General features: G+C 45.5%; 1 protein-coding gene across 1 annotated transcript in view; it reads right to left on the bottom strand.

The window, feature by feature from the left end:
* ISM1 (isthmin 1) overlaps positions 1 to 11,497 on the bottom strand; it is a 199,932-nt gene extending 188,435 nt beyond the window's left edge. The window contains exon 1 of the mRNA XM_029593554.1: positions 10,532 to 11,497. Coding sequence (XP_029449414.1) covers positions 10,532 to 10,648 — 117 coding nt within the window. The 5' untranslated portion in view covers positions 10,649 to 11,497. The remainder of the gene's footprint in view (positions 1 to 10,531) is intronic.
* Between the last annotated feature and the right edge of the window lie 2,220 nt (positions 11,498 to 13,717).

The following is a 13,717-nucleotide window of genomic DNA, read 5'->3' as shown; positions in this document are numbered from 1 at the left end:
ACTGAAATAAAAAAAATAAAATAAACAAACAACACCCCCCCACAGAACTATGGACAGGTAAGAGACAATCTGTAGAATATTGCAAAGAATTTGGATGTTTGATTTTTGCCTAGATTCCCAAGCAATATTTAAAGAAATTAGATGGTAAGATTAAACTTTCAGTCTTCATTGGTCACTGTGAAAACAGTGAAAGGATATTCCAGCAAGCTCAGATCCAAAGCATCTTAAGTCAAGAAATAGTTCTGAAATTCTAGAAACTGAAGGCGACACTGAGGAAAAATGATCATGTTATATATCATATCATATATCCCAAAAGAAAAGAACCCTGATCATCATACTGATAAAAAAAAACCAAGAAGCAATGATGAAAAATCAATTGATCATGAGACAGTCATATGAACCTCTATCATTTACGCAAGAAACACATGCTGAAACCTCATTAGAACAAGAACAGAAAACACCAGACAAGCCAGGTCTATGCCATTCAATATGCAAATTATGCCCCTGACAGACTAAACTAAAGTTAATTTGTATTGCAATAGTATGCATCATAAAGTAAAAGAACCAATATGTACTAAAAATGCAATAAAGACCAACCAGAATAATAAATAGGCAGAGGCTATTGCTAAAGAACTTTCATCTGACAATAGGATGAAAACTTGGGAACTAGTGTCAAGAAAGTACATGGAGTTATTAAATCAAAATGGATATTTAAGTTATAAAGTAAAGGCTTAAATTGATGTGGAGTGATATAAAGCACGACTAGTGGCAGTTGTTTATGATCAAGAACATAAGAAATTTTGCCATGCTGGGTCAGACCAAGGGTCCATCAAGCTCAGCATCCAGTTTCCAATGGAGGCCAATCCAGGCCATAAGATCCTGGCAAGTACCCAAACAGTAAGAAGATCCCATGCTACTAATGCCAGTAATAGCAGAGGCCATTCCCTAAGTCAACTTGATTAATAACAGTTAATGGACTTTTCCTCCAAGAACTTATCCAAACCTTTTTTTAAACCCAGCTACACTAACTGCACTAACCACATCCTCTGGCAACAAATTCCAGAGCTTAATTGTGTATTGAGTGAAAAAGAATTTTCTCCGATTAGTCTTAAATGTGCCCCCTAGTCCTTGTATTATCCGAAAGTGTAAATAACAGATTCACATTTACTCGTTCAAGACCTCTCATGATTTTAAAGACCTCTATCATATTACCCCCTCAGTTATCTCTTCTCCAAGCTGAACAGCCCTAACCTCTTTAGCCTTTCCTCAGAGGAACTGTTCCATCCCCTTTATCATTTTGGTCGCACTTCTCTGTACCTTCTCTATCGCAACTATATATTTTTTGAGTTGCAGCGACCAGAATCGTATACAGTATTCAAGGTGCGGTCTCACCATGGAGCGATACAGAGGCATTATGACATTTTCTGTTTTATTAACCATTCCCTTCCTAATAATTCTAACATTCTGTTGCTTTTTTGACTGCTGCAGTACACTGAGCCAACTATTTTAGATCATCATCAAGAAACATTCACTGCTAATAAAAATAACCCAGGTTACTATTGGCTTTAGCAAATGAAGAAAATTTTATATTACACAACAATTTGATGTGAAAATATATCTTCACTGAACTTCAGGAAACATCTAGGGACTGATGAAAAGAAAACAATGACAGGAGTCTGCAAGCTCAAAAATGTAATAAATGTACTGTATTAAAACAATCTGGTCATGCATGGTAGATGACACTGAACCAATTACTATGCAACGAAGGTTATCATCAAACTGAATCAGATCAATGCGTCCATATACCGCAAGGGGAATAATAGGCTCTACTAGCTATTTATATAGATGACATGCTAGTAGCAACAGGTAATAAAGACTTTTCTGGAGACCAAGACTGAACTAAGAGATCTAGGAGAGCCAAGTCAAATCGAGGGCATTCACAGAGAGAAAAATGCAAACAAAAAACACAGTTACATAGTAACATAGTAAGACAGCAGAAAAAGACCACGTGGTCCATCCAGTCTGCCCAGCAAGTTTCATATGATACTAACCGCCGCTCCGTGCAGCTTACCCCATGTGTCTGTTTAGGGTAGTAACTGCTACTTCGTGTTGATGACCCCCAAGCCTTATATTAAGGGTAGTAATATTTACAATCAGACAATGCTGCTTGAACATGCTTTGCTTTTGGTCTTGGCCAGAGCAGTAGTCCTGTGCTTTTTCCCTGATGTCTGCATATCAGTACCCTGGACCGTAAAAGTTGGAGACCATTGGCTGTCTGAATCCAATTCCCCTTCCCCCCACCCTCACCATTGAAACAGAGCGATGTTGCAGATTCACCAAAAGCATCAAGGCTAATCAATTAATGGTAGTAATCCCCATGCCTTATAATTAAGAGTTGTAACTGCTGCTCCATGTGGGATACCCCCTATGCACCCTTTCCTTCATGTCCAATCTCTAATCTTTAGGGATCCAGTGTGTTTATCCCATGCCCTCTTGAATTTGTCTACTGTTTTCATCCTCACTATCTTCTTTGGAAGGGCATTCCAAGCATCCACCATCCTCTCCAAATGAAATATTTCCTAACATTGGATCACTCCCCCTGGCTACATTGCCTTGATATTAGCAATGCCGTGTTGATGAGGGATAATAATCATTTCCCTCCCCCACCACCCTGCATGATCCTCTTTCATGTCACGCTCCCCCCCCCCCCCCCCCAACGGGACAGCATTGCTTTACGTCATGTCTGCCTCTCCCAAATAAAAAAGGCAAATGGGCGTGTCACAAGAAAATGATCGCTCCTTAAAGGAAAGGAGTTAAAGATCCAAACCATTAAAAGAAAAAAAAAAGACATTTTCCAAAAAGTGAGAAGCCACAAACAAAGGCAAAAAGTTAGTCTGCCTCAATCTCCTTAACTCCAGTTTCTGAATATGTGGTGCTGGCGCATCCTGCGAGATTGCAGGGCTCCTCAGGTTTAAACCTCAGGGTAAAGCCGGCAGAGGAGGAAATAGATGTAACGTGAAGCGCTGCTCTCTTTCTTGCAGGCGGAAGGGAGGAGGGGGGGGAAAAAAACAAACTGGGGCGCACCCCTTGAGAAGCACCGATGTAAAGCTCTCCCTCGCCTTGCTGCGATGTGCGTTTTGTTTACAGGGTTTTGCCATATGCCCCTGCCTGCAGGAGGTGCCTCAGCGAGACAGATTCATGTCCATCTGCTGTAATATTACAGGGCTTGCCTTCTGCTTTACTGAAACTGCAAAGCCGGCTCCACGGAGGAGTACAGGAAACGTTAGGCCACCACACGTGTCAAAGCATGATGAAAATATAAAAGATAAAGCTGTTAAATGCATTAAGATGGTCAGCTCGGCTTTTACCATGTCACAGCAGAAAAGACGCTGAAAACGCTGCTTGTAAAGAAAGCACGGCAGCAGCTAACGGTTTTATGGGGATAGCCCATGGGTGACCCTGATCTTTAAAAGGGGGCGCGCGCTTCCCTAAATACTTTACCAGGCGGAGGTCCTATGTGGACATGGCGTCAACCTTTGTTACTATTTTCCCAGCTGTTTCTCATCACGTTACTACCAGCCCAACATAAAAGCAAAATGCAAGGTTATTCTCATGATAGCAAACACCTCATAAAAAAACAGAGATTTACTTTTCCATGGAACAGTCCTTTTAAAAGAACACATAGGGAAGACAGCTTCATTCCAAAAAAGTATGCTAAAAATCCTAAGAGCTATACCAGAACAGTTTCTGCTCAGTTAAGACTCTGGATAGCATGGTCCTGGAGTAAAACAAAAGGCAACAGAAACCTCTTTACACCACATGAATGCACGGTGAGGCAAATAAATCACACGGGCTGGATGCAAGGATCTATAAACGGGCGATGCAACCCAGATCCTTCGAGGGTGGGGAGATCAGTCCCATTCCTCTCTTGTGCGCACATTTTGTAGAAGGCACCACAGTTCAGTGGTTAGCACTAGAATGATTCTTACAAGGTGGCTCTTTGCATCCTAACCTCACTCCGGATGGATCGGTTCTGCCCCTCTTCCTTATTCCCTTTCCTGGTCTGGGTGCTCTCCTCCCAACCCCACTACCAGCTTTATAGAAGCAGCAGTTTAAAGATGCTCCCGGTTCTGTCCGGATGCTTAGGCTATTTCACGTCAGAGGAGAAATTAGCATTCAAGGGTTGTGAAAGCTGCTCTTCCATGGTGCTGAGCCTTAGCGGGACCCATCACACACGTAATGGAGGAATTGTTTAAACTGGTGGTGGCGGAGGAGGGGAAAGGGTTTGTTAATGCTCCCAGTCTGACCAGGGTCCAAACAATTTCATGGCCCCAATGGAGGGGGGTCAGGTGGCAGCATGTTAACCCTGTCACCTTACACGGGTTCTCAATCTTAGCCAAAAGGCCTAGGGGTCATAATTCAAACCTCACACTTGATCTCAGCCAACAAAACGCTGAGACACGATCGAGGAAATAATTTTATAAAAACAGGGCTGTCACTATAATTAAAAAAAAACCAAAGTGCACCCTATTTATTCAAGCATGTGACAAAGTCCCCTAGGAGAAACTCCTCAGAAAATTAAGAGTCACAGATAGGAGGCAGTGTCCTATTGTAGATTGGTAACTGGTTAAAAGACAAGAAACAAAGGGTAGGCCTAAATGGTCATTAGTGGAGTGTCCTAGGGATCTATACTGGGACCTGTGTTTTTAACCTACATAAATGATATGGAAAAGGGAACAGTGATTGAGGCGATCACATTTTCAGATTACAAAATAGCATTGGATTGCTAGAAACTGCAGAAGGAGCTTGCAAAATTAGGAGGCGGTGCATCTGAATGGCAAATGAAATTTAATGTGAGAAAGTGCAAAGTGACATTCACAGGGAAAAATAATCCCAACTACAGGTACACAATGTCAGATTCCATAATATGAAGTTACTACCCAGGAAACCGGACCTCCGAGTCCTTGTCAACAATACACCGTGTGGTGGTGGCAGGGCTTAATTTCTGGGGGGGGGGACGGGGACGGACACAGCCTGGATGGGAGATCCACCACTTCTTTTCAGAAGCAAGAGGCAGAGCAGCAGGGCTGTTGTGCTCCAACCCCTCCCCTCCATGCAGCTTGAAGGAAAAAAGCTACTCTGCTCCCTAATTCAGCTCTTCCCCTCATGTTGCTCCACCTCCTCCCCCTGCAGGGAACAGGAAGAGTGAGTGCCATCCTGAAGCAAGCACTGCAGCTCAAAGGACAGACACAAAAAAAAAGGGGGTTAAATTAGCACACGTTTGAAATTTATGAGAAACAATGCCAATCATCAAGGCCATAAACCTTGGCGACTACACTACTGCGCACAAGTTGTGCTAATTCAACTCCTTCGTGTGTTCGTTTCTCTTCCACCTTTTTTTTTTTCTGGGATCTGAGGGAATGGAGCAGAGCCGACAGTGTAAATCAGTTCTGATAGGTGAAGGACGGCTGGGGCCTGAGCACTAGAGGGCAGCTGGGGGATGCAGGATCTCTGCAGTAAGGAGGAGGAAGAGAGCTTTTGAGTATGCACCCCTCCCTTGTAAAGGGCATACCAGGCTCTGACTCCACTCCCAGCCCTGCAGTTCCACTTCTTTTGTCTATAAAATAAGCCCCGGGTGGCAGTTAAAAAAAAAAAAAATAGAATGTTAGGGATGATATGAAAAAAGAATGGAAAATAATACTGGAAAATATATTGTTTCTATAATCAAACCATGGTGAACCACACCTTGAGTACCTGTGTGCAGTTCTGGTCACGCCATCTCAAAAAAGACATAGCAGAACTAGAAAAGATGCAGAGAAAGGCACCAAAAATGATTTAAAAAAAAAAAAGGGGGGGAGATGGAATAGTTTTCTTAGAGGCTGCAGAGGTTAGGGCTCTTCAGCTTGGAAGAGAGACAGCCGAGGGGATAAAAGATGTTCAAAAACCTATGAGTGGGGTGAAACAGGTAAATATCTAAAATAAATAAGTACTCGGCAAGCTCCAAAAGAAGAAGATCTATTGCTTGTTACCCACTCCAAGGGATAGCAGTGGCTTCCCCCAGTCTACCTGACTAATAATGTTTTATGGACTTTTCATCCAGGAACTGGTGCAGAGTCTTTTAAACCCCACTATGCTAATCTCCTTCACCAAGTCCTCTGAAACAGAATCCATAGTTTTACCGTGTGTGGAGTGAAAAAGTACTTTCTACAATTACTTTAAAATCTGCTGGTTAGTTTCATGACGTGGTCCCTTGTTGTTATTTGAAAGGGTAAATAACTGTCATTTTTATATTCCACCCTTCAGGTTCTTCAAAGCAGATTACATTCAGGGACTGTAGGTATTTCCCTATCCCCAGGGGGGCTTACTAAGCATTTCTCCCATAGACAGAGAATGGGAGAAAACTTTAGTAAATCAGGCCCTGTACTTGAGGCAATGGAGGGCAAACAGACTTCCCCAATCTCACAAAAGAGCGGCGGTGGGATTTGAACCCTGCTTTTACTGGTGCGCAGCCCGCAGCAGCTTTAACTCGTGACTCGCCCAGTTTGATGGAGCTTGGTCTGACCCAGCATGGCATTTTTATGTTACGATGGCATAAAAATCTAATAAAAAAGTACTAATGCAAAAATGGAGGACAACCTAGGAATAAAACCCATGGTGGAAACCAAAAATCAAACTGTTTTAGAAGAAGTCTAAATACTCAGCCTCATACAGTATGCCATCTGCACAGTAATATAGCATTAACCTCCTTGGAGCAGTTTTGAGCGATGGTATTCAACCGCAAACCACTGAGCATTGCTTCATTAGCAAAATGCAACAGACAATGAATTGATTCAGTATTGTGCAAGCACCACTCAAACATATTAAGACCACCCCTTGAGCATATGGATAATTAAGGACCATACTTCCACTTCAACAAACACATACCAAAACTTATTACTTATCTGTGGATTAACACCGTCCTAGCTAGGCATAGAAATCTTTGATCAGTTATTTAACCAAAGATTTGTTGGGAGGACAGGTGCAGTAAAGAATGCACAGGTTTAGAAGAGCAGTCAGCATGGCAAGAGAGGGGCACCCCACTGAACTCGTATGTCATTTGTCTTTCCAAGCCCAACTCATCCCTGGCTGAAAATCTGTCACTTTTTCATTGTATTTATTTATTTATTGAATTTTATATACCGTCATTCGGTTTCGCCATCACAATGGTTTACAAAGTTTTGATGTTTAACAAGAGTGTTCAAAAATTCATCTGCTTGTTAACATAGTTATCTTAGACGTTATAAACATAGTTTGGTTGTAAATTGTACAGGTTAAATTACATGTTTTGGATTGGATCTGCATGTTTATATGGGCCGATAGGGAGGGAAGTTGTAGCATAGAGTCATAGGGTGTTTTGGTAGGCTTTGGTTAACATCCAAGTTTTTAGTTCTTTTTTGAAGGTTTTTTTAAGCTAAACCTTAAAGCACGAGCAGCATCCTGAACTGCTAGAATGGCCTGGAATGTAAGAGTTTGCAAAATTAGAGTTCTAGAAAAGTGCAAGCACAAAAAGATGAAGGGTTAATAGGGAAAGGTTATTTATACTTATCCAATAGTGCTAGGACTAGGGCAGAGATTCTCAGTCCAGTCTGGGGGGGACACAACACCTAGCTAGTCAGATTTTCAAGATATCTACAATGAACATGCATGCATTGTGTCCATTATATGCAAATGTCTCTCAAGCATATTCATTGTGAATATCCTGAAAACCTAACTGGTTAGGGGTGCCCTGAGGGCCCTGGACTAGGGACACTCCCCGAAACTATTTAAAACAAATTTAAGAAAGTTTTTTTTTTCAATCAATGCATAGTTAAGCTATGGAACTTGTTGCCAGATAACATTGTTAAGGCTAGTAGTATTACTGAGTTTTAAAAAGTTGTTTGGACAAGTTTCTGGAGGACAGGTTCATAAATTATTATTAGCCAGATAAAATTTTGGTTTCTCCACCTCTAAATTATTGAGGGAAGCAACTTGAAAGTCTTTTATAATGGGATTTGTTGGTTACTTCCAGACAACCTGGACTGGGACAGGATGCTGGATTCAATGGACCTTTGAAATAAACTAGCATGGCATTTCTTATGTTTTATTAAACACTGAACTATTAAATAGTGGGTGACTGATAATATATTTATCAAACCCCCTCCCCACCCACCTGTCACTTTAACCCTTTGTGTAGTAACCTAGGGGAAAAAAAGTCAAGACTTAATAACACTGAGAATCTTACATCTTTTCCATTATTATAACTATTTTCTGACACATACACACATGATTGCTCTGCTCTAGATTTCATCTTGACCCCTGGTCTGAATGCACAAGTTAAACATATGTCACACGTTGGCTCTGTTCACCTGATTAGCACATAATCCTGTTGTCTCCCCATGCTCACCCCCCCCCCCCCCCCGGATCAGAAATGAACACGGATACCAAAGTCAAGTAGAAATACTACCTTAAAAAAAAAAAAATCCACATTACCCTCCCACACCCACCCAAGTCTTAACTAGTTAGGACAAAAAAAAACAAAAACAAAAAAAAAACTTGGCTATACGGTTTCAGAACCTGTGACTACACATGCTTTCCTTAATCTTTAGCATTTGTTTCTCTATGTTTCTTCCAGTGCCATGTATCAGCACAAATTGCACCACATTTAGATGGTGCTTTAAGTTCTGCACCTTCTACAGTATGCTATGAGGATACAATCTGTATGATAAGTGGGACGAAACTTCTTGCAATCCTAGTAAAGATCCCTGCCTTCAATGCTACAAATCAATGACATGTCACACTTCATATACGTTCATAAGACAAACCCTTGTATTTTCCATTACTTGTTTTTAATGAGAAATGTAGGTACACTTCACTGAAGTTTGGGACCTACCCAAATACACTACAGGAATATTTGCCTTTTATTCTGATGTGGTTGGTGGTGAAGGGAAGAGGGGAACAATGAGCTTCCCTTATATTAAATTCTTCCTGGATGCAGGTTCAGCATTGCCTGCCTCAGCCTTACCTGGTACAGCAAATTCTGTCCTTTAGACCTGTATAGTATGGGGCATTGCTTAATTCATAATTCAAAATGTAACAAACTACATTCATATTTTGGCTTGCCAGAGTATACAACATGACAGCTATGGGCCACCTCTGTGGCGGTATTTGTAATTTGTAAGCGTTAGCAACCATTCATAAGAGAAATGAGTGCCTCAAGAAAAGTTGAAAACTGCCAAATAATATTAAGACTTGCAAAAAAATGCAAAACCCAACAGCTTTTAGAGCTTTGTATTGCAGAGTTCTAGTAGCCATACAGACGCTAGAGAAAGCCGTATTCTTTTATATCACGATACCTTCATTGTGACATTTGAAGAAAGGGGATCTATAATGTTAAGTACATCATCTTGGGATGGGATTGTACTTATAGCAACCAAATAAAAGGCATAATAACCTAGATGTTTCTGGGCGATTTGGGGAAATCACACTATAGTGAAATAATTAAAATCTCCAAAAAAAAAAATGGAGAAGATAGGAACAAACTAAGAATTTCCAACAGCAGAAGACATGCACTTGCTTGCACCTTGGGTGTGGTGACAGCCACAAGAAGAAAGGGGACTAAATGAAGAGATGGACAGATAAAGAAGGGGGTGATGAATAGCATGCACTCACCTATTGGCTGTGACAGCAGGAAGAGCTACATGAATGAATGAAGAGATAGATGGATAGCAGGCATTCACTTTCTAGCCATGGTGGCAGTTGCCTGTCCTGGTGAATGAAGAGAGGAGAAGGAGTGGATCGACAGCTATTCTGCACTTACCTGTTGGACATGGCTACCGTGACCTGGGTAGGAATGGATGTGGGTAGAAGATAGGATGGATGTTCAGATAAGGGGATGATAAGACATTCCACATTAAACTGCTAGCTATAGCTGCCCTTACCTTGGGTGGGGGGGGGGGGGGGGTGACATATTTAGATATGAGGATTGGCTAGTTGACATCTGGTGGCCACAGCAGATAGGGGGATAAACAAGTACAGCAAGGCTGCTTAAACACAGGGTTGGCACATTAGCATTCACCTGTGGGGTTATGGCTAGCACTGCCCAGTGCAGCAGGTAGGGGGGGGGATAGATGGATGCTCAGATAAAGGGCCGACTTGACTAGGTGCCACTCATTTGACCGCTGTGGCCAGGGTGGTAAGGAGGGGCTGCTCAGATGCAGGGCTGGCACTCCCAGGCTCACCCGTGGGCACTGCCTAGGCAGAACAACAGGCAGGGTATAGAGGGACAGAGGATTGGGAGGGCTGCTCAGAAACAGGACTGGTGCTCACGGACTCACCTGCGGGCTGTGGCTGGCACTGCCCGCAGGTGTGGCCAGCAGGAGGAAGGAGTAGATAAAGTGCTGACTGGCTGGCTGACTAGTTGGCACTCACATTGACTGCTGTGGCCTGAGGAGGCGGGCACGGGGGAACGGAAGACAAGAGGATGGGACGGCAGAGCCGGCGCTCGGTGACTCACCTGCGAGCCGTGGCTGGCGTTGCCCGGGGCGGCAGGGTTGCTCCTCAGCACAGTGATGTGTAAGGTGAGCAGCAGCAGTCCCAGCAGCAGCAGCAGCTCGGCCGCCAGCCGCAGCATCCTCTTCAGCCGGCCGGCTTTGGGGGCCCGCGGCGGCAACCCAGGGGAAGCAGGAGGCGGGGCCGGACCCCCGCTCTCCGAGTCCGGCGGGCGGAAGGGGGGGGAGGAGGAGGAGGAGCAGCCGCCGCCGCCGCCGCCTCCACAGCCCCGCGAAGCCACCTCGGGGCGGGAAGCGGCCAAGCCCCGGGGAAAGTGTAGCGAGAGAGAGGGCGAGACGCCCCCGGGGGCTCCCTGCCGGCACACAGCGCCGCCCGGGCTACGTGCGGCGGACACCCCCGGCCTGGGCTTCCAGCTGCTGCTGCTGCCGCATCCCCCCCCCGCTCGCACTCGGGCAGCTGCAGTGAAGTTGCGGACTGGTCGCTCTGGGAGTCTCTTGATTGGTCCCCACTAAAAGTTTGCAGCCCTGCCGGACTCTGCCGGCTCCCCGCCCGCTTTCGGTCCCGGATAGTTCCCAGGTATTGGCATGTGCCCCTCCAGCGGATCACAGCTCCCCCTTTTTAAATATTTATTATAACAATCTTCCTTCGGCGAGCCGAGAGTCGGGCACGGGCTCCTCCGTTCAGATCCCCTTCCGGCGCTGCCTTCCTTCAGCGGCACGGTCTCTCTCCTCCGAGCGGCGGCGGCGGCTGGACGTCTCCGCTTCCATGGTGCAGGGGCCGGCGCGGCTCTGCGCCCCCTTCCCTAGCCTCGGGCGGCGCGCATCTGGCAAACGGGAGCACTTCCGCAGGTAGCCTAAAGCTCTGCTACCTGACGGCGTCTGCTACTGGCGCCCGTGTGGGTGTGTGCGCGAGTGCGGCCGGACCCCGTTCTTCCTCCCCGGCCCACACCACACCCCCCGCGGACAGCGCACACACCTCCCTCGCGCCGCCCCGCGCACCAGGCTCGTGCCTGAGGGAGAGGGGAGGGGGCGGGGGCTGATTCCTCACACTCTCTGCTGGTTCGCTGGCCTGCGCCCCTCCCCCTTCTCTTTAACGCTTTCTGCCGTGCCCCCAGTTCCCTGTGCACAAAGCGCGACATCGACCGCTTTCTAGGACGGCCACCAGGGGGCGCAGCGAGCCCCTCCCCCACCCCTTCAGCCTCTCCGCCCCAGACCCTCCTGGCGTTTCTTCAGCGGCAAGCTAAGCACAGCCCTGGTCCTGCAGCCTGAGGCGAGGCTGGAGGACAGCCAATCGATAAGAAAAAAAGTTACCTTTCAGAAGCAAGGGTGTTAATTTACCTTCTTTTTGCCCCCCCATATATATATATATATATTATTTTCGAGGGAGGTGATGTCAGAGCATTAAACTGCCCAAGGAAGGGGTCTTAGTAGACACCGAGACAATACAGTTTTTGATGGTCACGGAGAACAGTCACTAGCTCTTGCTAGTGGACCCATTGCCAAATTATTCCGTAACTTTAGCTAACGCCTTCATCTGTAGCGGCCGTTTCTGAAATACTGTACAACTAGTATTTCTTAACTCAGTAGTCCTGAAAGCTTCCATCCCCCAAGCATACGTTTATAGGTTCTCAACAATAAACATCATACCAGTGGCTGAATTTCTTAACGTCCTTTTATGCCTCCCTTACCCATCCCTCAAAATTTGATAAAGCATTCTTTAAAAATTTAGCAAAAAATAACAGAATTACTTACTTACTTTTGACCTAGAGAAGTTTATTGAACGGAAATTGATGCACATGCCATTTCCAGATCAAGTTAGAAAGCAGCTTTAAGATTTTCATTGCCTGCTGCTTCTCTCCAGCCTGCCTTTTCATGTTACTCACTCCACTCATCATTACTTTTCCCTTCTCCCTTGTTCTCGTTTTTACTCTCTTTCCCTTCACCTCCCCCACTCCTCTTTCTCTACTTTGCTCTTGCCTTCTTTTCTCCTATTGCTCTCCTTTTTGCTGTCTCCTGTTCCCCCTTTTTTGATCTCTCCTCATTTGGCTGCCTAAATAGTGGTGTCATCCAATCACAGTGTTTCTCAGCCACCAATAACATTTCTGCCAATCCACAGAGCAAGGGTGATTGCAGGAGGATGAGGAGGAAGTAAGACCTGGCCTGCAGCTCCATACACTATACTGCACCCTGCACCACAGGCAGAAGTCTTTTCCTAAACCTCCTCCTGTGTTCTGCAGCACATAACTTTTTTTTTTCCAGGTGAAGCTGGTCCTGAGATCTCATTTCTGGGAGGGGAGCAAGCTGCAACTGAATGGTGATGAGCCAGAATGAGACTGAGTCAGTACCTGCTCCTCTCTCTCAGAAGCCAGGAGGCGATGGAACTACCTCCGGGCCTGAGAGGGGAGCAGACACTGACTCAGTCTTACACTAGGCCTGTGCCTAGGGTGGCAACATGTTTTGGGGTTTTTTTGGGCAGGGGGGGGAGGGGAGGGGGGGGCAGCTTGCCAGTTAAAGATTTGCTACCTGCCAGCTGTGCTGAATCTCACTCAGCTTCCTGCTCCAGCCCCTCCCCTCCCAGTGCAGAGGAGGGTTGAGGGGGAAAGGACAGAGCTATACTCTATTCCAGCTTTACTCCTCACTTCCTGTCCTGTTGAGGGAACAGGAGAAGCAGGATGACACTAGAGCACACAGGGGCCAATGCAAAAAAAAAATACGCTGAAAGCGGGCGCTGAGTGTTCAGCGCCCACCTTCCTAACACGCCCCCAGGCACCTCTCCTTGGGGGCACCATGCAGTATTTAGGGGTCGTGCCATCAAGGAGGAGTTAGGGTCGATTGTGCGCCCCTAGCGCGTCCTTGACAGGGTGTGCCCGGGAGAGGTCGGCTGTCCATCGGTTAAAAAAACGGACGCTGAATTTATCGGCTGGTTAACTGAGCATCCGTTTCCTGAACCTGACCGCCAGCACTTTCCTGTACAACTTTTTGGGAGCACTCAGATGTTAATTTCTGAGCACAAAAATGTACATATTGTACATATTTGGGGGCACTCAGCCAGGCATTAATTTCTGAGCACAAAACTGAGCATATTGTACGCACATATTTTTTTTTTGCATCTGGGGTGACTAGCCAGTAGCCTCATCAACATGCATTTGCATATGATGAGTGTTATTAGTTTCGCAACGCTTTGTGGAGGC

The sequence above is a fragment of the Rhinatrema bivittatum genome, chromosome 3 (genome assembly GCF_901001135.1).
Source record: "Rhinatrema bivittatum chromosome 3, aRhiBiv1.1, whole genome shotgun sequence".
Taxonomy (NCBI): Eukaryota; Metazoa; Chordata; class Amphibia; order Gymnophiona; family Rhinatrematidae; genus Rhinatrema; species Rhinatrema bivittatum.
The sequence above is the reverse complement of the archived record's forward strand: the minus strand, read 5'-3'. Positions and strand labels throughout refer to the sequence as shown.